This window comes from Brassica rapa, chromosome A08 (genome assembly GCF_000309985.2).
Source record: "Brassica rapa cultivar Chiifu-401-42 chromosome A08, CAAS_Brap_v3.01, whole genome shotgun sequence".
Taxonomy (NCBI): Eukaryota; Viridiplantae; Streptophyta; class Magnoliopsida; order Brassicales; family Brassicaceae; genus Brassica; species Brassica rapa.
In genome coordinates, this window is record NC_024802.2 from 20,785,849 (window position 1) to 20,811,484 (window position 25,636).

Below are 25,636 nucleotides of genomic sequence, written 5' to 3' on the forward strand. Positions count from 1 at the left end.
AATCAAATATCAAACTGAGTATATATTTTTCAAATAATTCAGACAAATTACAAGGAACATACATAGGATTCTTCTGATCCATGTTGTGGATTTAGTCCACTCCCAAACAAAGAGGTACAGCATTAACAGACAATGGAAACATTCACAGTACATAGACAGAGAAGTTATGGCATGTATTGGATTTGATTTAACATATATAATGTGACTGTAAATGACGATAGTAACAAGAGATGATCCGGGGAGAAGGAAAGGCCATTCTCAGAAGCATTCCTCCAACAGACAGCAACAGCACAGAGCAGCAAGACTGCAATTTTAGGTAAGAAAAAAAAAGAAGAGAATTAATAAAGCAGAAGGAACAATCTTTAAGCCAATGGTAAGTCTTTTACTACACAACGTTTTCACTCAAGTTGAGCATAAGAAAAGTTGTAGAGATGACATGGACACTAGAATTTCAAAAGAATATTACCTTATTTACAGATATATACAAAATAGTTTGGTTAGGCAGAGATCCACTAGAATCACTTGAGTGGAAAGCAAAGATCATGTCCAAAATCTAGTTAGCGAGAGTCAAAAGCTCCTATTATGAATAGTTCTAAACTCTATCGCATATCGCACTAAAGCTAAAGATCACTACGAATATGCTGCACACAGATTCCTTTTAAAAGAAAAAAGAAGTTAGATTCTGGTTTAACAACAAAAACTCTGGTGTGGCTTTCACAGTAGATGTCTAAATTCAACTCACACTATGACTTATCCATACATCAAGTCAAGGAACCTGGTTCTAATCAGGATCATTTGGGCCAAAACACAAGTTCAATGAACCCAAAACATTCATTAGTGAGTGAACTTTAAACACACACGCAGCTCCTAAAGTGTTACACATCAATCAACAGACGTAGCTCCTAAAGCTAAAATTCTCAAATTATATTCTTTACAACGACACAAAGACTGACCAATAAGAAGCGAGAGAATCGAATCAGTTCACAAACACAATAATGAAAGTGACTTTAGTAAATAACAATGGGAAGTTAGAGAGACGAACCAGCCACGGAGGAAAGAGGAGCCATCAGAGTTTGAATCCTGGTAATGGTGGTGATCGTGCTGGTAGTGGTTGCACTGTTGCGGCGGAGGAGGAGGATGAGGAGGAGGGTAGTTACCGGCGAAGTAGCCTTGATAACCTCCTTCGTAAGGACGCGGTGGCGGGTACGGTGGATACCCGTGAGGCTGAGGCGGTGGATATCCTTCGTGATGCGGCGGAGGATATCCCGGAGGCGGCGGCGCCGATGGATAACCAGGAGGCGGATAATGAGATTGGTATCCTATTTCAAACAGATCGAATTATAATCGAATCGATCATCAGAAAGTAAAAGTGATTACGAACCTGGAGGAGGAGGATACGATTCCGGTGGAACTTTCTCGTAGCTCATATCTCTTTCGAATCAGAGAGATTTTTTTTTTTTTTTTTTGAGACAGTTGAGATTATTGCAAAACAAAACTTAAAAAGATGTTTTCAGTTTCACGGACTTTTTTTTGTCCAAGCTGTCTTTTTCAATTACTCCCTCTGTTTTTTAATATAAGTCGTTTTAGAGAAACTTTTTTGTTCCAAATTATATGTCGTTTTCGGTTTTTTATGTAACATTTATTAGTAATTAATGTTGTCTGACCAATGATAATATATCTTCTATTTTTCTATTGGTTAAATTGTGGTTAGGTAAATAATTAATGATGTTTTTGTTTCGAAAATATAAGAAATTAATGATTTTCTTAATCTATGTGCATAGCTTCAAAACGACTTATAATAAAAAACGGAGGGAGTATTAATAAGTACAGTCACGTCTCACGTGTCATTTAATCGTGCTGTCACGTTTATATTGGACTTGGGCCTCAAACTATTTGTTTTATATCAATTTGTTTTACTATTGGGCTGGACAACTAATTAAATTGGGAAAACAATAGCTTATGGTTTATGTTTTTTCTTGTTTACTTGTAAACACAAGTTACATGACAATAATTTTGAAAGTGGTATTCATCTAAATAAAGAGGTACATATATCAAACCATATGATCCAACTACTGGTTTGATGCAAATACCAGTAGCAACATCTCATGCTATATGCTTAAATAATATATGTTTGGTAGATGATTCTTAAACCTCCACATCGATTTTATTGGATGTGGCTAAGATAATACAAGACAAACACAGCTTACTGAGATAAGAAATCAATGCTAGTTGAACTTCAGGCATGACTGAATTTTTTTGACAGAGTTGAAGGTGATACAAGAGTTGAAAAGAAGATTTCGAGATTTCAAAATATGCTATATATATTCCTTGGAGACAAAATAGAACTACAGATTTCTTAGCTAGAACCGCTTCATCTTTTTAGAGGACCTTTGGTTTGTAGATTAGTTAACTGTCAAATAAAGAGGTACATCATTAATAGACAATGAAGCATGCCAGAACATAAAAACAGATAGTTAAGGCATGTGTTGAAGTTGATTTAACGTATAAACTGCGACTGTAAGTGACAAAAACAAGAGATCCGTGAAGGGCATTATCAGAAGCAGTCCAACACACCGCAGCAGCACAGAGCAGCAAGACTGCAATCAAAGAAACAGATACGGTTAATCGAAACACAAGAGATTAATTAAGTTAGCAGAAAGAACAATCGCTAAGCCAATCACAACTCTGTTTACGACAAAAGGTTTGAGCATAAGAAAAGTTATAGATGAATAATTAGGGTCGGATCTGGGCATAAGCCAGTGATTTGATCTATAGCCTCCAAAAATTTTGAAGAAAAATAGATATAAGCTTCCAAATTTATTAAATAGTTTACTGCCCCAAAATTTGAGGGTTGGTCATGTGAACAGTTCTGGTGTGACTTTCACAGTAGATGTCTAAACGCAATTCACGTTATGATCACTCATCCGTACATCAACTCTCAAGGAATCTGGTCTCTGATCAGGATCAGTTGGATCAAAATATTCTCAGAGAAGTTCATAAACGAAAAACACTGAGTTCAAGGAACCCAAAACACGTAGCTCCTAAAGTGTCACACATCAATCATCAATTGGTTAGAAGGAACTTATAAAGAAAAACATAATTGCTTAAGTTCTCAATCATAGCTTTATACCAACACAATTAATGAGTTAACAAGTTTGACCAAAAAGGCGCAAAGAATGAATCGATTTGGTGCACCCCTCGGTGCTTGAAATTTCACGAAACAGTGATTCTGGTAAATAACAATGGTAAAATTAATGGGGGGGGGGGGGGAGGGGGGGAATGGAGAGACGAACCAGCCACAGAGGAAAGAGGAGGAGCCAGTACCAGAGTTAGAATCCTGGTGATGATGATAAACTGGCTGATATTTTAGAGCTTCATGCAATAAATGTTGGCATCAATACAATAAAAAAAACAGTTATGCTACACTTCATTTTTCTAAAATCTTCATGCTTACCAATGTGCACATGAAACGGCTAATTAAGAAGGCCGCTCTCTTTCCTTTGTATTACGCAACCCTTGAAAGTTATACTGTTGGTTGTTGTAAATATTAGTATAGTACTCGGTTTACAAACCGGTTTGTAATGGTTAAGTTTCCTTTTGCTTAACTGTACAACTATATATATTGAACCCACATGTACATGTTAATTATGAAGAATAACAAACTTTCATTTCATCATCTTCTTCATCTCTCACTCTTAGCTTGAATCTGGTTCTTCATCATCTTTGATTTTGAAGTTAATATGGTATCAAATCTGAAATTGTTGAGATTTGTATAAACAATGTGTTATCTTAGTTGTAAATTTGTAATGTATAACTAATGTGATTCATGATTTATATTTAATGTTTATGATTATCAAATAGTATTAGTTTATGACTAACAACACATTGTTAATTAGGAAAAAAACTCACTATAGTAGCAATAAACCAAGAGTTACTACAATACAAGAGCTACAACTAATAACCGCCCATGCACATGCAACTGCGTCTGCGTTTGAATCACTAAACGCGAACGGTTTGGTTATTATGGAGAAAAGCATTGGAACACAAAACTCTCATAAACACCACCGCCGGTAACCTGAAACTCCTTTTCCGGCCGAGATTCAGACATCCGAGGATGGCTTTTTCTCTTTTCCTGTACTTTACTTGTACAAAAGCCTAGCCTCACATTTTTATCGGCAACGGCGGCAGCTTTTTTCTCCATTCTCCGGCGGTAGACATACTCTTCCGATATGAAGACATCCATTGGAATAACTTGTACTTCCGTTAATAAGCTTCGTCGAGAATCAAGATGTTAGAAAAGGAATCAGAACCTTTGAGAGTGTTTTTCGAAAATGAAAGAAATGTTTTGTTATGCAGTTTCAAGTTTCTTGATATAACTGAAGTGAATGGCAAAGTATTAAGTTAATTTATAGAGGGGTAGTAAAACAATGGGCAATAGCTTCCTTGTTTTGATACATGCAAAGGATTTTTTTTTTTTTAAATGTTTTTCCATAAAAGTTGTTCTCCCCCGGTATAGGTCAGTACTTCTGCTAGTTTTCAGTGAAAAAAATCCAATTACTTAACTAGTGGAACCTAGTTTTAATGGATTCGATGGATTTTGATAGAACTATGGTTTTTTCTTTTCTTTTTTCAAAGGTGATATGATATAGAACCAATATCTGGTTGAAATACGATTTTCGATTGGTGCAACCCTTTTTGTTGGCCTTTTGAATTTTGATTAGTTCGTGGATGTCTAGTGAGTAAATTTCTATAAATAAAATTATTACATTGGGTGTATTTATATAGAAGTGAATAATGTATAAACACAATAATGAAATGCTATAGTTTTTTTTTTGGTTAAAATGAAATGCTATAGTTGTTAGTTACCAGAGATTCATATGACGATTTGTGTTATATTGTAAGGTCTTTTGTTTTTGTTCACCTTATTTTTTTGTTCACCCTATTATAATATGGTCAAACACTCGAAATATAAACAATAAAAATACTTTTTGTTTGTTTTTCAAACATCATTAGAAACAGAATTAGAACCTTTTGACATTTACCTAAAAGCATGTGAACACACACACTTTATAATAATTAAATATCCCCAAAAGTTATCCAGAAAAGCATAAACCATAAGCATTTCTCGAACGAAGAAGCTCTACCTAAAATATCGGCTACAGATAAAATTCGAGCAACGAGCGTAGCTGCGTAGACGGTTTCAGAATGAAAACCGCGGGTCGTAGAACACTAGAACGTATAAACCAACCCAACCCAACCCAACCCCCTCTTTTAAGCTTTTGTCGCCTTATTCACGTGTCTATCCTTACTAAATTACAGTTTTGCCCACTTTTTTAACATCTCATTATGGGCCGAGTTTAGTTAGGCTCATTAACCAAATTCCACAGGCTCTGTTCTATTTCTAAAGGGAATTGATGTAGTCTATGCGAGAAAAAAGATCAGTGTTTGACGTTCGAGAAAAAGGTAAAACGACATGTAGTTCATCTCTTAAACCGGAGAACAGAAAGACGTTATTGAAATCACTGATAAAGCTCATTCCTCGCTCGCCATAGCCATTTCTCTCCTCTGTAAATTCTACATAAGAGGGAGAGTGAATGTCTCAGAGCTCGAGCCACGTTCACTCGAGATAAACGAAAGTTAGAGATTTTGATGGAACCCGTGATTCTCATTCGAAGAAACTACAACTTATGGAGAAGCTGGAGATAGTGGAGCTGTGTAATTATCAGAGATTGAAAATACATCAGTTCTAACTGGTAATAGATAGAGACAAAGACTATAAGACCTTTTACAAGGAGTCTGACATGTAGCTGATATGTTTGTTGTTTTATCAAGAAACGCAGCTTGATGTCACGAGTAAAGCTCCAACTTCAGATTCAAGCTTAGTAGGTTCTGAAGTTGGTAACATAGTCAATGGAGAAGAATCTTCTAGTATGAAGCTGGATTATCTTCTTATGGTATGTGACAGAGAGAAGCAGAAGTTCTTGTCATCTTTTGTTAGTCAGGTTTGACCCCAAAAAAGAAATTCAAAACTTTTAATAACTCAAAAACAATGTGAAAATGCTTATTTTGCTCCCCTATGGAACACTTTACTCAATGCAGAAAATCAAAGTGATTGTGGTTATGGCAGAGCCATTAGCAGTTATGCAAAGAAACTTACTTCACTTTGGTAGCTCTGCATTAAGTATCTGTACCAATCTTTCTAACCTAAACATGTGAGATGTTTGAAGCAATCAGTCAAAAGTAACCACCAAATCGAATTATGTAAGGGTTGATTGGATGGACAAGTTTAACAACCAATGTTTGATTGGACAACGCCGTTATCTAAACTTTTAGTGTACATCATTACTATGAATCAATAATTAAAAACGTTATGGTCAGTGAATGACAGTAAGATTACTTCATAACTTGAGAGATTTACCGCAAAAAGAAACACAGTAACGCGTAGGAAAAATATCCTCTGTCTTGTAACTATCCTCTGTTTTTTTTGCAATTATTCTCGTAGATTTGGTTATCAGTAGTTTTCACATTTTTACAAAAATAGAAATAAAATACATACTGCAAGAAAAAGACTTTATCTTCTTAATTTCCCCAATTTGGTTACCAGTATTCAGTAGGTTTCACATTTACAAAAATATAATTAAAATACATACTGCAACAAAAATATAACTAAAATACATACTGCAAGAAAAATACCTTTTTAATTTCGCCAATTTGGTTATCAGTGGTTTTCACATTTTTACAAAAATAGAAATAAAATACAAACTGCAAGAAAAAGACTTTATCTTCTTAATTTCCCCAACAGTATTCAGTAGGTTTCACATTTACAAGAATATAACTAAAATACATACTGCAACAAAAATATAATTAAAATACATACTGCAAAAAAAATACCTTTTTTTTAATTTCGCCAATTTGGTTATCAGTAGTTTTCACATTTTTACAAAAATAGAATTAAAAATACAAACTGCAACAAAAAGACTCATCTTTTTAATTTGTCCACCAAGAAGTTATTTATTTATTTAAATCCTCCCCTAAGGAAAAAGACAAGATTGAGGATGAATACGTAACTGAAAATTGAGGAAACAGAGCCATCAACCTTTCAACACGGATGATCATCATCATCACTCTCTGCCGCCTTTAAATAGAAACCAACAAAGACATTCTTGAGCCCACACTCACTCCTTTCCTATTTCTTCGCTTTGCGTGCCTTCCTTCTTCTTATCTACTTGCATCCCACAAAAAGCTACTTAATACCATTTAATAAAGACCCCAACTTTCTTGTGCCTTCTTCTCTCTTATCATCTTCTTCGCTGTGATCTCTCTCTCTTATCCAAAAGACCAGTACAAAAAGAATCGATCTTTCCTAGTGGGTTCTTCGATAAAACTTCGATCTTGAGAAATGGGTTCGTCTGTGGAGCAGAACATTCTCGTTACCGGCGGTGCTGGATTCATCGGGACGCATACCGTTGTTCAGCTTCTTAAAGAGGGGTTTAAGGTCTCGATCATCGATAATCTTGATAACTCTGTTATCGAAGCCGTTGATCGGGTTAGGGAGCTCGTTGGTCCTGATCTCTCCAAGAAGCTCGAGTTCACTCAGGTAACCGTTACTACTTCTCTTTCTACTCTGTTTTTCGTAGATAATTCTCATAAAGGTGTTGCCTTTGTGATTGAAATGGTTACTCTGTTTTTGTATCTCTGTATGAATTGCTCTGTTCTTGGTCTCTTTTCGAGAAAAATCTCATAAAGGTGTTGTCTTTGTGATTGAAATCGTTGCTCTGTATCTTCTTTAGTTGTGTAGACTTGTTTACTTAAAGGGTGTTGATTGATTACAGGGTGATCTAAGGAACAAAGGGGATATTGAGAAACTCTTCTCCAAACAGAGGTATTGTTCTTTGTTAAATTCTTCTTTATGTTCAGGTGAGTTGTAAAGTTAATAACTTTCATTGGTTTCTTGTGAGGGTAAACAGGTTTGATGCTGTGATCCATTTCGCGGGTCTTAAAGCTGTGGGTGAGAGTGTTGGCAACCCTCGCCGCTACTTTGACAATAACTTGGTCGGAACCATCAATCTCTACGAGACCATGGCAAAGCACAACTGCAAAATGGTTAGATAAGATCCTACTACAGCCTTTAATAAAATGCTTTAAAAAGATTTAATCTTTTACATTGGAGTGTTGTTGTAATATGTGTACAGATGGTGTTTTCATCATCTGCGACTGTGTATGGACAACCTGAGAAGATCCCATGCATGGAGGACTTTGAGTTAAAGGCTATGAATCCTTATGGTCGCACAAAGGTAAATAAAAAGAAAAGCTTTACACTTTGTGAGTTTCTGTTGTTGAAAGTCACAGCCTTACTCTCTCTTGTGGCAGCTCTTTCTTGAGGAGATAGCTAGAGATATCCAGGCGGCGGAGCCAGAGTGGAGGATTGTTTTGCTGAGGTACTTCAACCCTGTGGGAGCACACGAGAGTGGAAGAATTGGAGAGGATCCAAAGGGTATCCCTAATAACCTCATGCCTTACATACAGCAAGTAGCTGTTGGACGCTTGCCTGAACTCAATGTCTATGGACATGACTATCCTACCGAGGATGGTAGTGCGGTAAAGACACTAGTCTCAATCTCAGGGTCTCGTATTCAGTTTTTGGTTTTATAAGAATATGATTTGAAAAACAGGTGAGGGACTACATCCATGTGATGGATTTGGCTGATGGACATATCGCTGCGCTAAGGAAGCTGTTTGATGATCCAAAGATAGGTAATGATCTCAGGAGATGATTCAATCTTTGATGGATACTTAACTCAGACATGTTTGTTGTGATTATCAGGCTGTACTGCTTACAATCTAGGGACTGGACGAGGAACGTCTGTGTTAGAGATGGTTGCTGCTTTTGAGAAAGCTTCTGGCAAGGTAAACAAACACAGACCTGAGTGTGAAATTAGAATATTTCTGGAATGTTTTTGTGCTCTAAAACTGGTTTATTTGCAGAAAATACCGATCAAGCTATGTCCGAGAAGGTCAGGAGATGCAACAGCAGTTTATGCTTCAACAGAGAAAGCTGAGAAAGAACTTGGCTGGAAGTAAGTTTCCAACTCTTTCACCATTTAACCATTTGGTTTTTTAGCCTTTTTAAATAGTTGTTAAGTGATATGAACTGGTTTAAATTGTTTTATTAGGGCAAAGTATGGAGTGGAGGAGATGTGCAGAGACCAGTGGAATTGGGCAAACAACAATCCATGGGGTTACCAGAAGAAGCTTTGAACTTTACTCTTCTCTCTAATCGCTCAATATACAAAGAAAAGTGTTTACATACACATCATATATAGTTTGCTTTTACTTTCCATGTAACCGAACGGGTCTGTTTACTTCTATGAATAAAATAGCTAGTTGATGATTCTATGGATCGTTCAAGATTTTATTACACAATCCAACGATGAACCATCAGATCAAGAAAGCATATCTAGAAAGCGTTTGTTCAATCTACCATCGGCTAACATATCAATAACCATCTTCATGGTAGAAGCATCAGCAGAGAACCCACACCTCTTCATTTCTTCTATGAGTTCAACTGAAGTGGCTACACCACTACCTCCTAAATGAGCTCGGATCAGTGTGTTGTATGTACACTCACTTGGCGCAGTCTCATCCTCCTCTCCCATCTTTTTAAACAACTTATCCGCTTCAGACAATGAGCCTTTCTTACATAGTCCTCCAATCATTACATTGTACGTTTTGACATCAGGCTTCACTCCTTTGAGAGGGAGGAGGCTAGAGAATAACTCCCAAGCATCATCGACTCTCCTTGCATTACACATCCCGTGAATGATGATATTGTATATACCAATATCAATACCCATCTTACACTTTTGCATTTTTTCAAGTATTTCTAAAGCCTCTTCTAGTTCTCCATTGTCACACAACCCGTCCAGCAAAATACCATAAGTCACAACACTGGGGGACACGCCACGAGAAACCATCTCTTGGAAGAGTTCTTTGGCGACATTAAGTTTCCCCGCTTCACAAAACCCTTGGATGAGAGTGCTATAGGTGACTGTATTAGCAACCAACCCTCTCAAAGAAATCTCCCGGAAAAGTTTCATTCCATCAACAACCCGTTTAGCCTTACAATATCCGTTTATAAGAGTACCATAAGTCACGATACTCGGTTCGCATCCCTTGCTAACCATCAGATCCATCATCTGGTTAGCCTCGTCTAGGCGATTCTCCATGCACAAACCATATATCAAAGAAGTATATGTAATGGTATCAGGATCTATACCTCTTGGGACCATCTCATTGTACAATTCTTTAGCCTCCTTAAGCTTTCCTTCTTTCACAAAACAATCTATCAAGGCACTGAACGTGACGACATTGGGGGTGATATTCCTTGTGATCATATCTCTTAACAACTGTGCACCATCATCCCATCTTCCGGCGTTACAGAACCCTCCTATGAGAGAGTTGTAGGTGATAACATCTGCTTTGATCCCTTCCCTTTCCATTTCATTAAAAAGGCTGAGTGCTTCATCATAGTTCCCATTTTTGCAGAGACTATCAATAATCATATTATATGTAACTACTTGAGGCTTGACCTTTTTATCTTCCATCTTTCTGAGCAGATCCAAGGCTGAGACAGTGTTCCCTGACTTGCATATCCTGTTCAAGATCGGACCGTAGGTAAACTGATCGGGTTGACATCCATGTTCCACCATCCGATCGACTAGTGCTTCAGCCTCAGACACTTGATCTTTGAGACAAAGTCCGTTGACAAGAGTGTTGAGCGTTACGAGGTTTGGTCTAACTTTCATTTCAACCATTCTATCAACTATCACCACAGCTTCAGACACTCTACCCTCGAGACATAACCCGTTTACCAGAGTTGAAAACGTGACTGTGTCTGGCTCATACCCAAGTTTCAAGATTTTGCCAAGAACAGAAAAAGCAAAACCGAGCTTCCTGCGACGGCAGAAGCAGTTTATTACAATGCTTAGGGTGTAGATGCTATGTGCGATTCCTTGCAACTCCATCTGCTTGCAGAGGGACAGCACGAGTTCGTACTGTTTTGTCTTGGCGACGGCGCTAAACAGCCTACTGAAATCTATGATACTAGGAAGAGGACGAGATCGGATCATTGACTGGAAGAGATCAACAGCATCGTCTTTCTTGATGTCAGCAATGCCACAGCTCAATCTCTCTCTGTAAGAGAGGTTTCTGTCGCTCCTGTTCAGACAAGAGAAGTCTCTTTCGCAGCAAGACAAGAACTCGTGTCGGAAAGTTTTCAGAGTACCTGTCTCCATGAAACGAGGATGAAGAGTAATCAATCTTCTCCGCATCATCAATGTCATGTCTTCCTCTGATGAATCTTTCCTTTCTTAGGGCACGTACGCCTTTGTGGGAGAGACGATAACCGGTTCAACCTTTTCCTTTAAAAACTCAAAACCGGTTTAATTTTACAGAACGACGTCGTTTATTTAGCAGTACTGTTAAGTCCTGCAACGGTCGTTCTTGTTGTAGACAGTAGATCAAAGCAAATATGTTTAGGATAACATTATAAAAAGACAACACTCTGAATTTGATTATGTTATAAAAGTATCTGAAAACTAGTAGGAGGAAGCAAAATAATATTACATTCTTTAGTTTCCTTTTACCTTATAATAGCTTTATCTTCCTCAGTGACGACAAGCTCTCCATCAACAAACTCACAATACTCGAAAGGTAAACCAAGCTGCTTCTCCATCTTCTTCACTATAAACACTTGCGATTCCTCACACACTGTAACCACCGTCCCTTTCCTTCCCAGCCTCCCCGTCCTCCCAGCTCTGTGTGCGTAGTGCACCGCGTCCGTTGGGAGTTCAAGATTCACCACTAGATCACACTCCGCGACGTCAAGACCCCGAGCAGAGAGCTCGTTAGTCACAAGCACTCTAACTTCCCCGTTCTTGAACTTCTTCAGAACCGTTGATCTCCCTAGCTTCCCGAGATCTCCATGCAGCTCGGAGCAGCTCATACCACGGGCTTCGAGCTTGTAGACCACGTCTTTCAGCTGCTTCGAGTGGTTCATGAAAGCTATAACGGACTGGGCATCAAGGGCGTGGACGCATCTCCTTAACGCGTCGACTTTGTGTTGATGTTTTGAGATGCAGTAGAAGTGTTTCAGCGCTGGAGGTAGGCTCTGGATGGTAGTCTGAATCTGGCCGTTAGCCTCAGAAGTTGTGGGGGTTAAGCTAATAGCCGGTGCGGTTGTTTGAACGCTGTCAAGAGGAGTGACTTTGTTGGCTTGGACAAGGACAGGCTCGTGACTCCAGCTCTTAGCTGCTCGAATAACCGAGAACGGAACCGTTGCAGAGACTAGAATGGTCTGGCGGTTAGCACGTTCATCAACTTCTCCTTTAGGACCAGCCCCAGCTCTCCTTCCCACATGTTCAATAATCCGATGGATATCTTCTCGGAAGTTAAAAGATAAAAGCTCATCGACTTCGTCTAGCACCAAGAATCTACACCCATGAGTGTGCAACCTCCCGCTTTTGCTTATCTCTGCAATTCTCCCTGGAGTGCCAACAACGATAGCAGGTTTGTTCTTCTTAAGCGCCTCCTCTTGCCTCATCCGGTTAGCACCACCAACCAACTGCTGAACCATTCTACGGTGATCAGGTCCGAGGAGCTTCTCCACCTCTCTTACTATCTGCATACCGAGTTCTCTTGATGGAGCCACGATCATCGCTTGAATCTCAGCTCTCTTCTCGCTGCTCTTAGCTTTTCCTGAGAGTGGACCAATCTCTGATAATATCGGAAGCAGATAAGCTAAGGTTTTGCCAGATCCTGTGTAAGACTGAATCACTGCGTCATGACCTTTGATTATTGCAGGGACAGCTGCGGATTGGACATCTGTTGGGACAGAGAAGCCTTCTCTTTCCAAGCTGTCTAGCAACGAATCAGGGAGGCCAAGCTCCTCAAATGACTTTGCAGAAAACAAAGGAGACACTATCTCAGCTGGTTTCTTCTCCTTCACTACTTTGACTTTATAGTTCGTTGCTGCTCTTACCTTACCTTGTTGACTCATTTCAGAAACAAAGCTTCCTTCAAGCTTCGTAGCCTTACTCTTCCCCGATCTCCTTGGGCTGTTGTTCCCTAACTCAAGGCTTGCAAGAGTAAGAGAGCCATCTTCTTTGGCAACATGGCATAAGAGACGCGATTGGCGGTGGTAGTTAGTTGCAGCAGAACGCCATGATATCTTCCTGAAGGCTGAAAAGTCTTGGAGAAGAACAAGGAATCGAGTTGAAACTGATGACATTGCCATGTCACTCGTGCGTGCTTAGCTAACAAGAAAGAGAGCCTTTTTATGACAGCATATGCTCAGGACAGCCTACAAAAGTACATGAGATCAGCATCAGATGGGTAAAATCAACCTTGAAATTTAGACTGAACAAAGAGAATCCACAGATAAACTGAAATAAAAAGACTAGTCTAAGACACATGAGATATCTAGAACAATTCAGATTATTAAAACGCCTAACAAGCCAAGGAACCGATGAGGCAATTCGTCGAACACCTAGCGGGCGTGAAAAAAAAAAAGCATCACCACCCAATAAGAAGTCCCCAGACTCACAACTTCGTAACTCAGCAAACAAAAAAAAAACTATGAAGCAATCGAAATGGCTAACGAAAATTAAAACACTATGGATAAGATGGGTACTGAGAGAGTCCAAGGCTGAGAAAAGATTGTAGCTTTAGCAACAAGACAGTAGTAAGATAGATAGACGGTCGTATCAACGAGGTTAAAGAAAGGTACCTACAAACAGTGGCAGAGGCAACTAGAGGAGCAGAACAGAACTTTCTCTCCATTTCTCTAGCTTCTTGATAAAAAGGTTTTGCTCTAAATTGACCAAACCGGACTCAATAACCGGTCTAAAACAAACCGGACCCAATAACCGGTATAAATCAAATCCAGCAACCAGTATACTTTACAAGAGTTTTGGATATTTGATCACTCTCTCACAACATTTTCATATGATTTAGAATTGTCTTTTTTTTTTTCCTTCAAAGTTCAAACGCAGATACACGAACCAAAATGCTTCTACTGTAATTAATTACTAGATTTTGACCCGCGCAGGCGCGCGGATGTATATTTTGAAAAATATGTTGATATTTGTTTTTCATGTAATTATTAGGGTTTTACAAAATGAATCCAAGGAACATAACCGATACCGATCCGAAAATATAGTACCAAACCCGAACATAAATTGATTAAATATTCGAATTATAGAAAATTTTGTTATTTAGAGAACCAAACTGATCCGAACCGAAGTATTCGGGTACCCGAATTTATCTAAAAATAGATTTATATACTTATATATATTAATTATTTTTAGATTTAACGTATATAAAACATTAAGAATGATACTTTTAAATTGGTTTAAATACTTGAAAATATATATATATAGTCAAAAGTAAATATCTGCAATAGTTAAAGTATACTCAAATCACCAAAAATACTTTGATTCCATATCCAAAATTTTAAATCAATCCAATTGATATGTTAAGCTTAGGTATTCTGACATATGTTATTCAAATTTATAGATAATATATTATTTTATTTATAGATTTTGAGAAATTTAAAATAGATAATGATTTAAAACTTTAAAAATAATTTAAATGGGTTATCCAAACGCGAACCAAACCTGCAAAGATCCGAATCAAACTCAAACCAAAATTTAGAAACATCCTAACAGGGTTTAAATCTTTGACTCCGAAAACCCGAAACACAAACCGATCAGAACCAAACCCGTATGGGTGCCCGAAATCCCATCCCTATTCATTATTATATATCGTATACTGTCATCATATAATTAATCGTATTTTATATGTACCATCATATAAGTAATCATATAATTAATAGTATTTTATACGTACCATCATATAAATAATTACATATATTATATTTTTAAAACTTAATATGAATATAAAAACCACAATTTGAGTTGGTATTTCAAATTGGGCTTTGTATTGTATTTTTATTATATATATTGACAACATTTTTTTATAATGGTTATTGAAAAATAGTTTAGTAAAAATCCATTTCTGAATATATGTATTATTTTTTAATCAATTTTTGATATAAATCAACTTTAAATTATTATTTTGATTTGAAATATGTGTATAAAGTTTAAATTTTGTTTTATGGTTAGTTTAGAAAAGAAAAAGTTTTAGGCAATTAGATTGACCGTTTTCGTATATTTTAAATCTGGCCCAAATAGATAGTTTCTTATAATATGATGGACTTTTAATTTTTCTTGATAACATAAGCCCATTACTTTTTTTTTCTTAATACTACTATCTTTGTTTCCAAACAAAATTAATTTTTTTTTAAAAGACTACAATTCATGTTTCTAAACACTCTAATTTTTTTTAATAGTCCTATTCAAGTCTCCAAATACTCCAATTTTGTACTTGAGTTTTAATAAGTTTTAATAAGTTTTAATAAGATGTCCCTTCGGGGACATCCGATAAAATTGGAACGATACAGAGAAGATTAGCATGGCCCCTGCGCAAGGATGACACGCACAAATCGAGAAATGGTCCAAATTTTTTGTGTTTCAAAAAAAAAAAAAAATAATAAGATAGATATTTATCGGACAAGACCTGAGAACTCACATACCACAGTTAGTAGTTGTACTCGATACACCAAAAACAACAGGCTTTAACTAATAAGATTCAAAAAAGCACCTCTTCATTTCTCAGATGAGTTCAACAGAATGTGACAACACCACTACATTAAGATGATGTCTTCATGTCTCCTCAATATACCAACATGACTTAGAAACGAAAAAACATGAAGAATGAAAACGAAGAAGGCATCACGCTCTGTTTACATGTTAAACATTAAGTTTCTAATAATTAGCATCATAAAACACTGCTCAGGACTTTCTCATAGATGAAGATAAGATCATTCAAGAAAGCATATCTAGAAAGCTTTTGTTCAATCTACCATCAGATAACATGTCAATAACCATCTTCATGGTGGAAGCATCTGCAGAGAACCCACACCTCTTCATTTCTTCGATGAGTTCAACTGAAGTGGCTACACCACTACCTCCTAAATGAGCTCGGATCAGTGTGTTGTATGTACACTCACTTGGCGCAGTCCCATCCTCCTCTCCCATCTTTCTAAACAACTTATCCGCTTCAGACAATGAGCCTTTCTTACACTTTTGCATTTTTTCAAGTATGTCCAATGCTTCTTGTAGTTCTCCATTGTCACACAACCCATCCAGCAAAATACGGTACGTCACAATATCAGGACGAGCACCTTGAGAAACCATCTCTTGGAAGAGTTCTTTAGCAACGTCGAGTTTCCCCGCTTCACAAAACCCTTGAACAAGAGTGTTATACGTGACTGTATCAGCAACCAACCCTCTCAGAGAAATCTCACGGAAAACTCTCATCCCCTCGTCAACCAGTTTAGCCTTACAGTACCCGTTAATGAGGATATTAAACGTCACTATATCAGGATCACATCCCTTGCTAACCATCACCACGTCCACCATCTGGTTGGCTTCATCTAAGCGGTTTTCAATGCACAACCCATCTATCAAAGAGTTATAAGTAATGGTATCAGGATCTATGCCCCTTGTGATCATCTCATTGTACAGTTCTTCAGCCTCCTTGAGTTTCCTCTCTTTCACCAAACAATCGATCAATGCATTGAAAACAACGACGTTACGGAAAATGCTAAACCGAGTTTCCGGAGGCGGCAGAAGCAGTTCATCGTTATGTTGAGAGTGTAGAGGTCAAAGGCAACACCGTTGAATTCCATCTGCTTGGAGAGAGATAACACGAGGCTGTGCTGTTTTGTCTTGGCGACGGTGCTGAACAGTTTATTGAAGTCAGTGACAGTAGGGAGGGGACGAGACCGGAGCATGGACTTGAAGAGATGAACTGCGTCATCTTTGTTAATACCGGCAATGCCACTTGTCAATCTCTCTTTGTAAGAGAGGTTTCTATCGCTGCTGAGACAAGAGAAGTCTCTTCCGCAGCAAGACAAGAACTCGTATCGCCCATGGAGCAAAGAAGTTGTCAGAGTACCTGTCTCCATGAAACGAGGATGAACAGATCTCAAGGATTTAGCAGCACTCCGTATCATCAGCACTATCTCTACTGCTGCTGAATCGATCCTTTTCCTAGCTCAAACCTGAACTCACTGTCCTGTAACTCTGGAAAGAGCCACGGCACGAGCTCTAGTGACGGACAAAAGAAAACCAGAAACTTATCGACCAACCCAGTTTAATTGGTCGGTTTAAAGTATATACCGGAATTGGTTCAGTCGAGTGTTACGGTCACGCAAACAAATTGATTGGCCAAATAAATAAATATGAATAATTTAGGCCACGCAAACGAATAAACGTATCAACTTGATTTTTTGGATCAGTTTCAATTCAAGTTGAACCATTTCATCCAAAGAAAAATTCAAGTTGAGCTAGATGTGATGGTAACATCAGAATTAATCAACAAAAGTTCTGATCATTGACCAACCTGGACTTGACCATCGAGAAACTTTATAAACTCAAAGATCAAAATCTTCAATGACCAATCTCCAGATGATGAAAGATCCATGATACAGAGAGGTAATACAAAATAGTGGTTGTAAGTGACAGAAGATAGATATACATGTACAAACCAAAAAATCAATATAAAAACAAACAAACGTATAATAATTTGTATAGATAGCAAATCACAAACAATGCATCATATCTAAAAAACACCAGTCGTTTTTTTTTTTACCTTTGGACCCCAAGTTTCCTGATCAAATGTTATGTGGGGTCATGAATAAGCGAATATTTTTCTTCTAGACTTCCTCACGGTCCAAGTTGCTACTCTTGAGGATGTTGTATTTGCAGAGTGGGCAAGTGGCGTTTATGTATAGCCATTTGTCTACGCATGAGCAGTGGAAATGATGGCCACAAGGAAGTTCCCTTAGTTCGGTTCCGTCTTCATATGCAGAGAGACAGATGCAACATTCCTACAATGCAGAACCGTAAGAATCAGGAATCATGACAATGTAATTATATTAAGATGATAGGAGTGAACTGTGTGTTGTTGTAGTCTAGACTTACTGCATCCTCCTGAAGAATGGTATGTTCAAGGGGTGAATCTGTACCACACTCTGTCATTTTCCCCTCGGTGTTTGCTTGGGCGTCATCACCGGCGTGTTTGTTGACACGACCAACTTTCCGAAACTTGAATTTGGTGAGCTGCTCAATGTCTTCTTTTGACGCCCCTTCCTGTTTTTTCATCGTCTTGTGTTATTAGCACTACTTATGAATCAGGATATAAGTTGAACTGGTTATGAGAATGTACCTGATCTGCAACAGCGTACAAAACTGCAATGATGCACGGCAGGCAACAGCAGACAGCAATGCCAATAACGCAGGCCAAGGCAACACAGAAGACAACAAAGAACACATCGAAACCCAGAAAGACGATAGACAACCTGAAAATAATAAGCAAGGCATTCAGACACTAAAGGCGACATACACTAGTCAAAATATAGGGGATGGGAGAAAGAAGAAACCAGTAAATCCGTGGGGATTCTTGCGCCAACTCTTGGCCACCAGCAGACACCCAGTAGAACCCAATGATCCACCAAATAAATGAGAACATTGTGTTGGCAGATTCCAGATGCTTCGCAAAACTGCTTAAGTGAGATTAAAAAAAAAACAATCCGACACCCTTATTTTGTGTTATAAGAAAGGAGTTAATCTATTGTAACTATCTAATACCTGACATTAGGAAAGAAAAATGATGATAGTAACCAACCACCAAAGGTTGCATTTAATCTAGAGTCTAGGCTGTAACATGCATCAATGAACATAGAAGATAGACGCTTTGTCTAAAAGGTGCAACCAAAGCTTTAGCTAGGAAGCACAACAACAATATGGCAAGATCATAAAAGTAAGCAAGCCATTTAAGCATCCAAACCAAAACTCTTATCTTCTAAGTATCACATCAAATCTTTCCTTCACCAGCTAATAAAAACCACAATCTAAGTGCAACAAAAGCCTCATCTTTTTAAGGCTACCAAGCAAGCTCACACAAGTCATGCAAAAGTATCCAGTTATCTGTAATTTGAAATCTAGACTGATCTTCTAAGTGAAACGTATCACATCAAATCTATTCTTCACCAGCTAATAAAAACCACAATCTAAGTGCAGCAAAAGCTTCATCTTTTCAAATGCTACCAAGCCAAAGCAAGCTCGCAAGTAACGCAAGTCTAGCAACATACCTGCTGCTTTCGCTCTCCAGATGCTCATCTGAATTCCTCCTTGAACCCAAAGCATCTTCCTCCATAGAGGAAGAAGATGAAGAGGACGAAGAAGGAGAACTCCTCCTATTAGTTCTCATCCTATTCCTCCTCTTATACTCAACACACACACAAACCATATGCAACACACACTGCAACGCATACCCCAATAACCAAACTCTAAGCGGCATAATCGGATGCTCATTCCTGCTCATCACCAGCACAGCCCCAGCAACAGACACAAACGCCAAGTTCCACACGATGTCAAGCACCACGATGGGCCTCGAGTAGGCCCAATCGCTCTGCCTCTCCTCCAACTGCTCCGCCGCAGCCTCCCTCACAATCACAGACTGCTCCCGCATCGCGCGTCCTCCGCTGCTCGCGCGGCTTAGAAACCTCGCCGCTTCCCTCAATCCTTGTCTCCTCACGGAGGATCTCCGTCCGTTGTTCCCGGAACCTCCTCCTTCATCGCCGGTTAATAGCAACGGTGATTGATCGATTGCGTCGGAGGAGAGACGGCGTGATGATGAGGAGTTCTCCGTAGTCACAGTTGACATTTTTTACTCGATTCTTCGCGAAATTAACCTAATTCGATGAAATTGAGGTAGCGTTACGTCATAAGAAGGTGAGGATTCGATCTCAGGAAACGAAATTGGTAATCTCGCTAGGGTTTCGAGAAAGGACGAGAGAAATGAGGAAGACGACGACGATGATGATTTAGGAAATTAAATATTTGAATATAAAAATCATTTAATAGTTTTCATGTGCTTCCATTAGTCAACAGTCAACAACAAGACAAGGTTTATTTACAAATAACGAATATATACGGGGTTATTTTATAAACATACAATAAATGTGTCTGAAAGACATATTTTAATTAAGGCCCCTGAAAAAACGTGGCAAAGATATTATTGGGCTTTTGTATTTATTGGGCGTTTCGTCAAGAAAGACTCTTTTCGAGTCGAGAAGGTTCAATCATAAACCGGTTTTCTCAGGACCGACATTGCACCGGTTTATAGATATATACACACATCACACAGTCTCGTTATATCCTTCTTCTTAAACGAAGATCTGCTGCTTGATTCAGGCTTAAGCTTTTTTCCCCAATTCGTCGAGATTGCTAGGGTTTTGATCTTCGCTACTGTTTTGATTTATCGGGATTCGATTCTGTACCAGTTCTTCAATTCGCTCCATTGGGTCTTCCTCATCGGCAGAAAGAACGCTTTTTGGTGATCCCCGAGGTTCGATCAAGGGACTGAGTGTAAGGCTTTGCAATTTCGAACTAGCATTTTCCGGTAAAGTTACCTCTTTTGATGAGGAAGAAGCGGAAAGGAAGTGAAACTGAGTGTTCAGAGGAGTCATCATGTGCAGCTGCGTCACGAACAACCAACTTCAGGTCACACTTCTCTTTAGAAGGTTACGCTAGGCTTAAGAAGCGGTGCAAGGAGAATGACTCTGTTGGTTCCTTTAAGAGACGTCTCGCTGGCGTTGCTACTGCACCTCCCTGTGGTGCATCGTCTTTGGTTTCGTCAGGGAGAGGTTTGAGAAGGAAGATAGGTTGCATTGATGTTTCTACGCAGACGGGTAGGAAGAATAAGATAGATGATGATTATGTCTTTGGTCCAAGTATTGGGAAAGGTAACTTTGGATCGGTGAGGATCTGTAGGTCGAGGAATAACGGGATGGATTTCGCTTGTAAGACTTTGAAAAAGGGGGAGGAGACTGTTCACAGGGAGGTTGAGATAATGCAGCATTTGTCTGGTCATCCTCTGGTTGTCACATTGCATGCGGTTTATGAGGAGTCGGATTGTTTCCATCTTGTGATGGAGCTGTGTTCCGGGGGACGTTTGGTTGATCAGATGGTTAAGTGTTCTGAGCAGCGAGCAGCTAATGTATTCAAGGAACTTATGCTGGTTATTAGCTATTGCCACGAGATGGGAGTTGTGCATAGAGATGTGAAACCTGAGAATATTCTTCTCACAGGTGGTGGGAAGATTCAGCTTGCTGATTTTGGGCTTGCGATGAGGATTGCTAAAGGTCAAACGTTGTCTGGATTGGCGGGAAGTCCAGCTTATGTGACACCTGAGGTTATTTCTGAAAATTATTCAGAGAAAGTCGACGTTTGGAGTGCTGGAGTCCTCTTGTACGCTCTCTTGTCTGGTGTACTTCCTTTCAGGGGAGACTCTCTGGACGCCATTTTCGAAGCGATAAAGAAAGTGAAGCTTGATTTCAACTCGGGTGTGTGGGAGTCCGTTTCCAAACCGGCTCGTGATCTATTGTCAAGAATGCTAACAAGGGACGAATCTGCCAGAATCACAGCGGATGAAGTGCTAAGTAAGCCATTTAGCGCGTGCAGTATCATTGATTTTTTTTGTCTGTCGTTGTTTAATGCTTACTATATTTTCACTTGTGTGTTTCAGGGCATCCATGGATACTCTTTTACACAGACATGACACTCAAGACGATGTGTATCAAGTCGAAGCACAAGGGTCAAGCAGGACCTCCTCCTCCGTGTCTCCAGATTCGCAGTCTGAACCTAAACAGAACTAACATAGAGAAGAAGACAACATCTGATTCATTCTCCAACACAGAGGAGGAGGAGGAAGAAGATGAGAGCGGTGTGGTGGATGCGCTTGTGGTTGCCATCTCCAACGTGAGGATCTCAGAACCAAAGAGAATCAGAGTCTATAGTCCAACAAACATCCCTCCCATGGAACAGCAACACTCTTCTAACTTGACTGCGACTAATACACTTTGTCGAGCCTTCTGACCCAAAATCACATGGGATTCGACCAAGTGTCCTAGTTACACGTGATATGATGATCTTAGTGACTTCTTTATTATGTCTCTAATAGTTGGATTTGATCTGATTACCTTAAAATTCTCACTATGTTGTACAGATCATGTAAATAGTATACTCAATAGCAATTAAAAACGTTTTTGCTCTCCCTATAGCTAGCTCATCTTCATCTCAATTCTCGGCATGAACCTGAAAGCAATACTCTCTCTGACTCTCTCTCTTTTATTGATCTGAGGCATCGTCTCACCGATAAGGCATGTATCTGTGATCCTTTGTTGCATTCTTCTTCCTCCGTTTGTCAGAAACGATGAAAGCTTCCCAGATTCCTGCATTTGCACAAGGAAAAAAAGTGGTTCAGAGATTATGTTTTTATAGAACATTTTAAGCTTATGAGTTAATAAAAACTGATTCTACATACCTTGAGACTGTTGTACTCTTCCATGAGTGCTTGCTTTCGGATTTCAGCTGCATCACAAGTAAGAAAACGATTCAGCAAACTGTTGGCAAATAAAGAAACTCGAAATTGATATATGTTAAACACAAAAAAAGAGCATACATTATTTGAGATAGTAAGGCTTCTTCCCCATCTTTGCGGCTTCTCTTTCTTTCCTTTTGTGTTCTGTAAGTATTAATTTTCCTTTGTTATTTGTTGATGGATCATATTTCAACCACTTCTCCTGACTCCTGAGGTTATAACATAAGTCAACAGATGGTTAGAGCAGTGAAGCAGTAAATAAGACAAGAGGAGAGCAAAAGAAAGGACCACTCACAACATAAGTTAACCTGTTCTTGAGTTCCTCAGCCTCTTCTGGATTCTTTGTTTTCTTGAGCTGCTTTTTCAGTTCCTCAACATAACCTAGGTAATTTCAAATTTCGGTTTACAACTGAACCGAACAAAACCGAATTTTATCGGGTTTTGAGAAAGTGTACCGATCAGCTTACGTCAGGTAATTAAAAATTGAATCAAAAATATAAGCTTACACGAAATACTATCACTGCCTACTCGAGCGTATATTATTACATTGGAAGAATCATACCTGTTGCATTATTGATCAAGCCCCGTAAAGAAGTAACAAACACACACTTCTCTTCTTCTTTTTTTCTCTTGCGTCTTCTTAGCCGTAAGTTCCCGCGCTCTTTAACATTGGAAACAAACCGGTCCGGTTCTTCTTTCTCTCTGATTTTTTTGGTACATTTTTTTTATTTGTGGTTGCATAACAAAACTGATTACTTTCATGTTTTATTGATATAGGATCTGCAATTACATCTTTTAAATAAATATCTAACAATGTGAAAACGTAATGAGGATTACATATTCATCATGTACCATTGTAACCCACTAACAAATTTAACAGTTCTGAAAATACTTTTTTTTTCTCAGTTGGCGGCAGCTTTATCCCAAAACAAGAGCAATATAACAGTTATAAAAGTGTACACTTTTTTTAAATGTTTTTGTATAATATGTTTAATGTTTTTGCCAGTTAACACCGTCTTCAACGACAATATCAATTTGAAAGATGTCCATTAATAGTAAAATCCGAATACATAGAGGTAAACTGTCAGCCAAGTTAACTTTAATAAGTAATTCTGAAGTTTCATTTTTCTTAAAACTACAAAAATGAGAATATTCTCTTTATAAATTATTCTTTAACACAAGAGGGAATTTTTTTTTTGGACCCATACCTTTACCATTTATAAAAGACAGAACCCCTTTAATACTGTCAAAATAATTCATTATGTGACTTTAAGATACAATATTAAAAGGTTGTGAAAAGCTAAAGCTATATAGAACTTAGTGACGGATATGATTAAAGAAAAACCACATGGTCACCTCTCTAAGTAATATCTCTTTGTCCGTTTCAGGCAAGATTATAGTATATTGGTGATTTTGCTTTTGTGTTAAAACTATTTCGGACCAACTTTTTGGCGTTAAATTATTAATTATCAATTTAGTACAGTTAGTATTCGTGTTGTCTATCAGATTTAATATTAAACTAGGTTAAGACCCGCGCCTTGATGAACATTATATATATATATATATATATATATATTATTTTATATATTATATGTTTATAACATATTATGAAATAATAAATATATATTAAATAATTAAAAAGTCATTATATACTACTTATATAATTAAATTGGTGCGAACATATAAATAAATTTTATAAATCGAAAAAATATTTTTTCTATTTGATATGATATATAATTAAATTTAAATGATAGTAACATATATATGGTATAATTTTGATATTAATATTTGTTAGATGATGCTTTTTGCTCATATTTTTTTATCATTTTTATCTGTTATAGCAAAAAGTCTAACTTAGTGATAACAAAATTTTCACAGTGGAATTAATGGTTTAAGTAATTTATAATATTTTTAAAAATTAAGTTGTCAATATTTTTTCAAATTTTTTATCAAAAAAATGTTCAAAGTAAATTTCAAAATTAAGATATTTATGTATTTTTATATGGCATATAGTTTAATTTAAAATAATACATATATTTATATATCTTTTATTTTTGATACTTATTAAATGAGACTTTCAACTTATATTATTTTTTAATTATTTGTATCATATCGTTACAAAAGTTTTAAATCATAGATCACAAAATTTGAATGTGAAACTTTGAATAGTTTTAGTAATTTATACTCTTTTATAAAAATTCAAAATATAATATATAAATAATCTTTTTAATTTTTATTATATAGTTACTATGATTGTTTAATTTATTTTAATAGCTTAAAATTAAACAAATATAATTATAATACACACTTATTTTTATCAAATCTTTATTATTCAAAATCATTAATTGTCATATATACTTTAGCCACATTAGGCAATTTCGAAATCTTATTTAAGGAAATAATGAAGCACATTAATAATGTATTTATTGTGGTTTAATAAAAAGCTTATTATATATTTAGATGGACCAACCTATTTCTCTAAGGATTCTAAGAATCATTCTAGTGATGACACGTGGCTACAAAAAAATGTTGCAATGCTTCTCAAATAATATATAGGAGATATGTAGATTGTATAGATACTTGCAATTGAATTTAGAAAATTCGCCCTGTTTCAAATTATGTGTTGTTGTATTTATATTTTACAATTATAATAAAATACTGTTTTTAATTTTTAAACGTAAATTTGACCAAAAATACACAATTTAATCTTAATTCTAATAACATGTGGTACATGAATAAATGATTATTAAATTTAACTAGATTTTTTAACCGCGCTACGCGCGGATAAGATATTATATGTATTTCTCAATTCTAAAAAAATATAATGTATAATACTGTATTACATTATTTAAAGAATATAAAATAAGACTACATAACATAAATATATTTTTTAAATTTTCTTTGTGGAAATCATTATGTTGTTTGATTGTTGTACTTGATTCACATATTTGCATAGTTATTTGTGATAAATGAATAACTATATTTTTATTATCAGTAAATAATATATATTTATTATATAATATAAGAAAAATAAAATTATATTTTTTTAAAACAAACTTGTCTGATG

At 37.2% G+C, this 25,636-nt stretch overlaps 8 protein-coding genes and 1 non-coding gene across 13 annotated transcripts; 3 read left to right on the forward strand and 6 right to left on the reverse strand.

The window, feature by feature from the left end:
* Window position 1: 1 nt before the first annotated feature.
* On the reverse strand, window positions 2–6,915 carry LOC103836141 (cysteine-rich and transmembrane domain-containing protein WIH2). 2 transcript variants are annotated; one of them, XM_009112373.3, is made up of 3 exons: window positions 1,382–1,534; window positions 1,043–1,319; window positions 2–304 (listed from the first exon to the last, which is right to left on the reverse strand). In XM_009112373.3, exons 1-3 carry the CDS (start codon window positions 1,425–1,427, stop codon window positions 259–261), a joined length of 369 nt encoding a protein of 122 aa, XP_009110621.1. In that variant the 5' UTR covers window positions 1,428–1,534; the 3' UTR covers window positions 2–258. The 2 variants fall into 2 exon arrangements, 1 of the variants encoding a protein (XP_009110621.1); XR_004450490.1 differs by having other exon boundaries at window positions 8–304; window positions 1,382–6,915.
* A 251-nt stretch (window positions 6,916–7,166) lies between these two features.
* Window positions 7,167–9,396, forward strand: LOC103836145 (bifunctional UDP-glucose 4-epimerase and UDP-xylose 4-epimerase 1). The gene is made up of 9 exons (XM_009112379.3): window positions 7,167–7,597; window positions 7,833–7,882; window positions 7,968–8,103; window positions 8,193–8,294; window positions 8,371–8,598; window positions 8,673–8,754; window positions 8,825–8,907; window positions 8,986–9,077; window positions 9,174–9,396. Exons 1-9 carry the CDS (start codon window positions 7,400–7,402, stop codon window positions 9,256–9,258), a joined length of 1,056 nt encoding a protein of 351 aa, XP_009110627.1. The 5' UTR covers window positions 7,167–7,399; the 3' UTR covers window positions 9,259–9,396.
* On the reverse strand, window positions 9,288–11,400 carry LOC103836144 (pentatricopeptide repeat-containing protein At3g22470, mitochondrial). Its single transcript, XM_033277857.1, has one exon. The coding sequence runs from the start codon at window positions 11,340–11,342 to the stop codon at window positions 9,444–9,446; it is 1,899 nt and encodes a 632-aa protein (XP_033133748.1). The 5' UTR covers window positions 11,343–11,400; the 3' UTR covers window positions 9,288–9,443.
* A 119-nt stretch (window positions 11,401–11,519) lies between these two features.
* LOC103836143 (DEAD-box ATP-dependent RNA helicase 47, mitochondrial) lies at window positions 11,520–14,039 on the reverse strand. Of its 3 annotated transcripts, none has more exons than XM_009112376.3 (2): window positions 13,791–14,039; window positions 11,520–13,360 (listed from the first exon to the last, which is right to left on the reverse strand). In XM_009112376.3, exon 2 carries the CDS (start codon window positions 13,292–13,294, stop codon window positions 11,642–11,644), a length of 1,653 nt encoding a protein of 550 aa, XP_009110624.1. In that variant the 5' UTR covers window positions 13,295–13,360; window positions 13,791–14,039; the 3' UTR covers window positions 11,520–11,641. The 3 variants fall into 3 exon arrangements, with proteins under 3 accessions (XP_009110624.1, XP_009110623.1, XP_009110625.1); XM_009112375.3 differs by having other exon boundaries at window positions 13,787–14,031; XM_009112377.3 differs by lacking the exon at window positions 13,791–14,039 and adding an exon at window positions 13,691–13,775.
* Window positions 14,040–15,481: 1,442 nt separating this feature from the next.
* Window positions 15,482–15,584, forward strand: LOC117127616. Its single transcript, XR_004450636.1, has one exon. It is a non-coding gene; the product is annotated as a U6 spliceosomal RNA (small nuclear RNA).
* Window positions 15,585–15,702: 118 nt separating this feature from the next.
* On the reverse strand, window positions 15,703–17,323 carry LOC103836146 (pentatricopeptide repeat-containing protein At3g22470, mitochondrial). The gene has a single exon (XM_033277920.1). The coding sequence runs from the start codon at window positions 16,632–16,634 to the stop codon at window positions 15,945–15,947; it is 690 nt and encodes a 229-aa protein (XP_033133811.1). The 5' UTR covers window positions 16,635–17,323; the 3' UTR covers window positions 15,703–15,944.
* Window positions 17,324–17,570: 247 nt separating this feature from the next.
* LOC103836147 (E3 ubiquitin-protein ligase At1g12760) lies at window positions 17,571–20,064 on the reverse strand. Of its 2 annotated transcripts, none has more exons than XM_009112380.3 (5): window positions 19,277–20,064; window positions 18,566–18,688; window positions 18,352–18,484; window positions 18,108–18,275; window positions 17,571–18,013 (listed from the first exon to the last, which is right to left on the reverse strand). In XM_009112380.3, the coding sequence occupies exons 1-5, from the start codon at window positions 19,849–19,851 to the stop codon at window positions 17,840–17,842; spliced, it is 1,173 nt and encodes a 390-aa protein (XP_009110628.1). In that variant the 5' UTR covers window positions 19,852–20,064; the 3' UTR covers window positions 17,571–17,839. The 2 variants fall into 2 exon arrangements, with proteins under 2 accessions (XP_009110628.1, XP_009110629.1); XM_009112381.3 differs by having other exon boundaries at window positions 17,573–18,013; window positions 18,566–18,685; window positions 19,277–19,851.
* Window positions 20,065–20,314: 250 nt separating this feature from the next.
* Window positions 20,315–22,246, forward strand: LOC103836149 (serine/threonine-protein kinase PEPKR2). Its single transcript, XM_009112382.3, has 2 exons — window positions 20,315–21,628; window positions 21,715–22,246. The coding sequence occupies exons 1-2, from the start codon at window positions 20,608–20,610 to the stop codon at window positions 22,062–22,064; spliced, it is 1,371 nt and encodes a 456-aa protein (XP_009110630.1). The 5' UTR covers window positions 20,315–20,607; the 3' UTR covers window positions 22,065–22,246.
* LOC103836148 (ribosomal RNA processing protein 36 homolog) lies at window positions 22,147–24,224 on the reverse strand. The gene is given in 5 exon segments (XM_033277936.1): window positions 22,147–22,396; window positions 22,399–22,420; window positions 22,513–22,559; window positions 22,651–22,778; window positions 22,865–24,224. Coding segments are annotated over 5 exon segments (261 nt in total). The 5' UTR covers window positions 22,870–24,224; the 3' UTR covers window positions 22,147–22,337.
* Window positions 24,225–25,636: the final 1,412 nt, after the last annotated feature.

Bases quoted from the DNA above. Each gene is read 5' to 3' on its own strand.
- LOC103836141 (XM_009112373.3), bottom strand. From the start codon at position 1,427: ATGAGCTACGAGAAAGTTCCACCGGAATCGTATCCTCCTCCTCCAG. The intron at 1,320-1,381 runs GTTCGTAATCAC...TGTTTGAAATAG, and splicing joins ATCGTATCCTCCTCCTCCAG to GATACCAATCTCATTATCCG. The intron at 305-1,042 runs GTTCGTCTCTCT...CTAAAATTGCAG, and splicing joins TCCTCTTTCCTCCGTGGCTG to TCTTGCTGCTCTGTGCTGTT.
- LOC103836145 (XM_009112379.3), top strand. From the start codon at position 7,400: ATGGGTTCGTCTGTGGAGCAGAACATTCTCGTTACCGGCGGTGCTGGA. The intron at 7,883-7,967 runs GTATTGTTCTTT...GAGGGTAAACAG, and splicing joins AAACTCTTCTCCAAACAGAG to GTTTGATGCTGTGATCCATT. The intron at 8,295-8,370 runs GTAAATAAAAAG...CTCTTGTGGCAG, and splicing joins ATCCTTATGGTCGCACAAAG to CTCTTTCTTGAGGAGATAGC.
- LOC103836144 (XM_033277857.1), bottom strand. From the start codon at position 11,342: ATGACATTGATGATGCGGAGAAGATTGATTACTCTTCATCCTCGTTTC.
- LOC103836143 (XM_009112376.3), bottom strand. From the start codon at position 13,294: ATGGCAATGTCATCAGTTTCAACTCGATTCCTTGTTCTTCTCCAAGAC.
- LOC103836146 (XM_033277920.1), bottom strand. From the start codon at position 16,634: ATGATCACAAGGGGCATAGATCCTGATACCATTACTTATAACTCTTTG.
- LOC103836147 (XM_009112380.3), bottom strand. From the start codon at position 19,851: ATGTCAACTGTGACTACGGAGAACTCCTCATCATCACGCCGTCTCTCC. The intron at 18,689-19,276 runs GTATGTTGCTAG...ATCTCACTTAAG, and splicing joins CTGGAGAGCGAAAGCAGCAG to CAGTTTTGCGAAGCATCTGG. The intron at 18,276-18,351 runs GTACATTCTCAT...ATGAAAAAACAG, and splicing joins TGTACGCTGTTGCAGATCAG to GAAGGGGCGTCAAAAGAAGA.
- LOC103836149 (XM_009112382.3), top strand. From the start codon at position 20,608: ATGAGGAAGAAGCGGAAAGGAAGTGAAACTGAGTGTTCAGAGGAGTCA. The intron at 21,629-21,714 runs GTAAGCCATTTA...TGTGTGTTTCAG, and splicing joins CACAGCGGATGAAGTGCTAA to GGCATCCATGGATACTCTTT.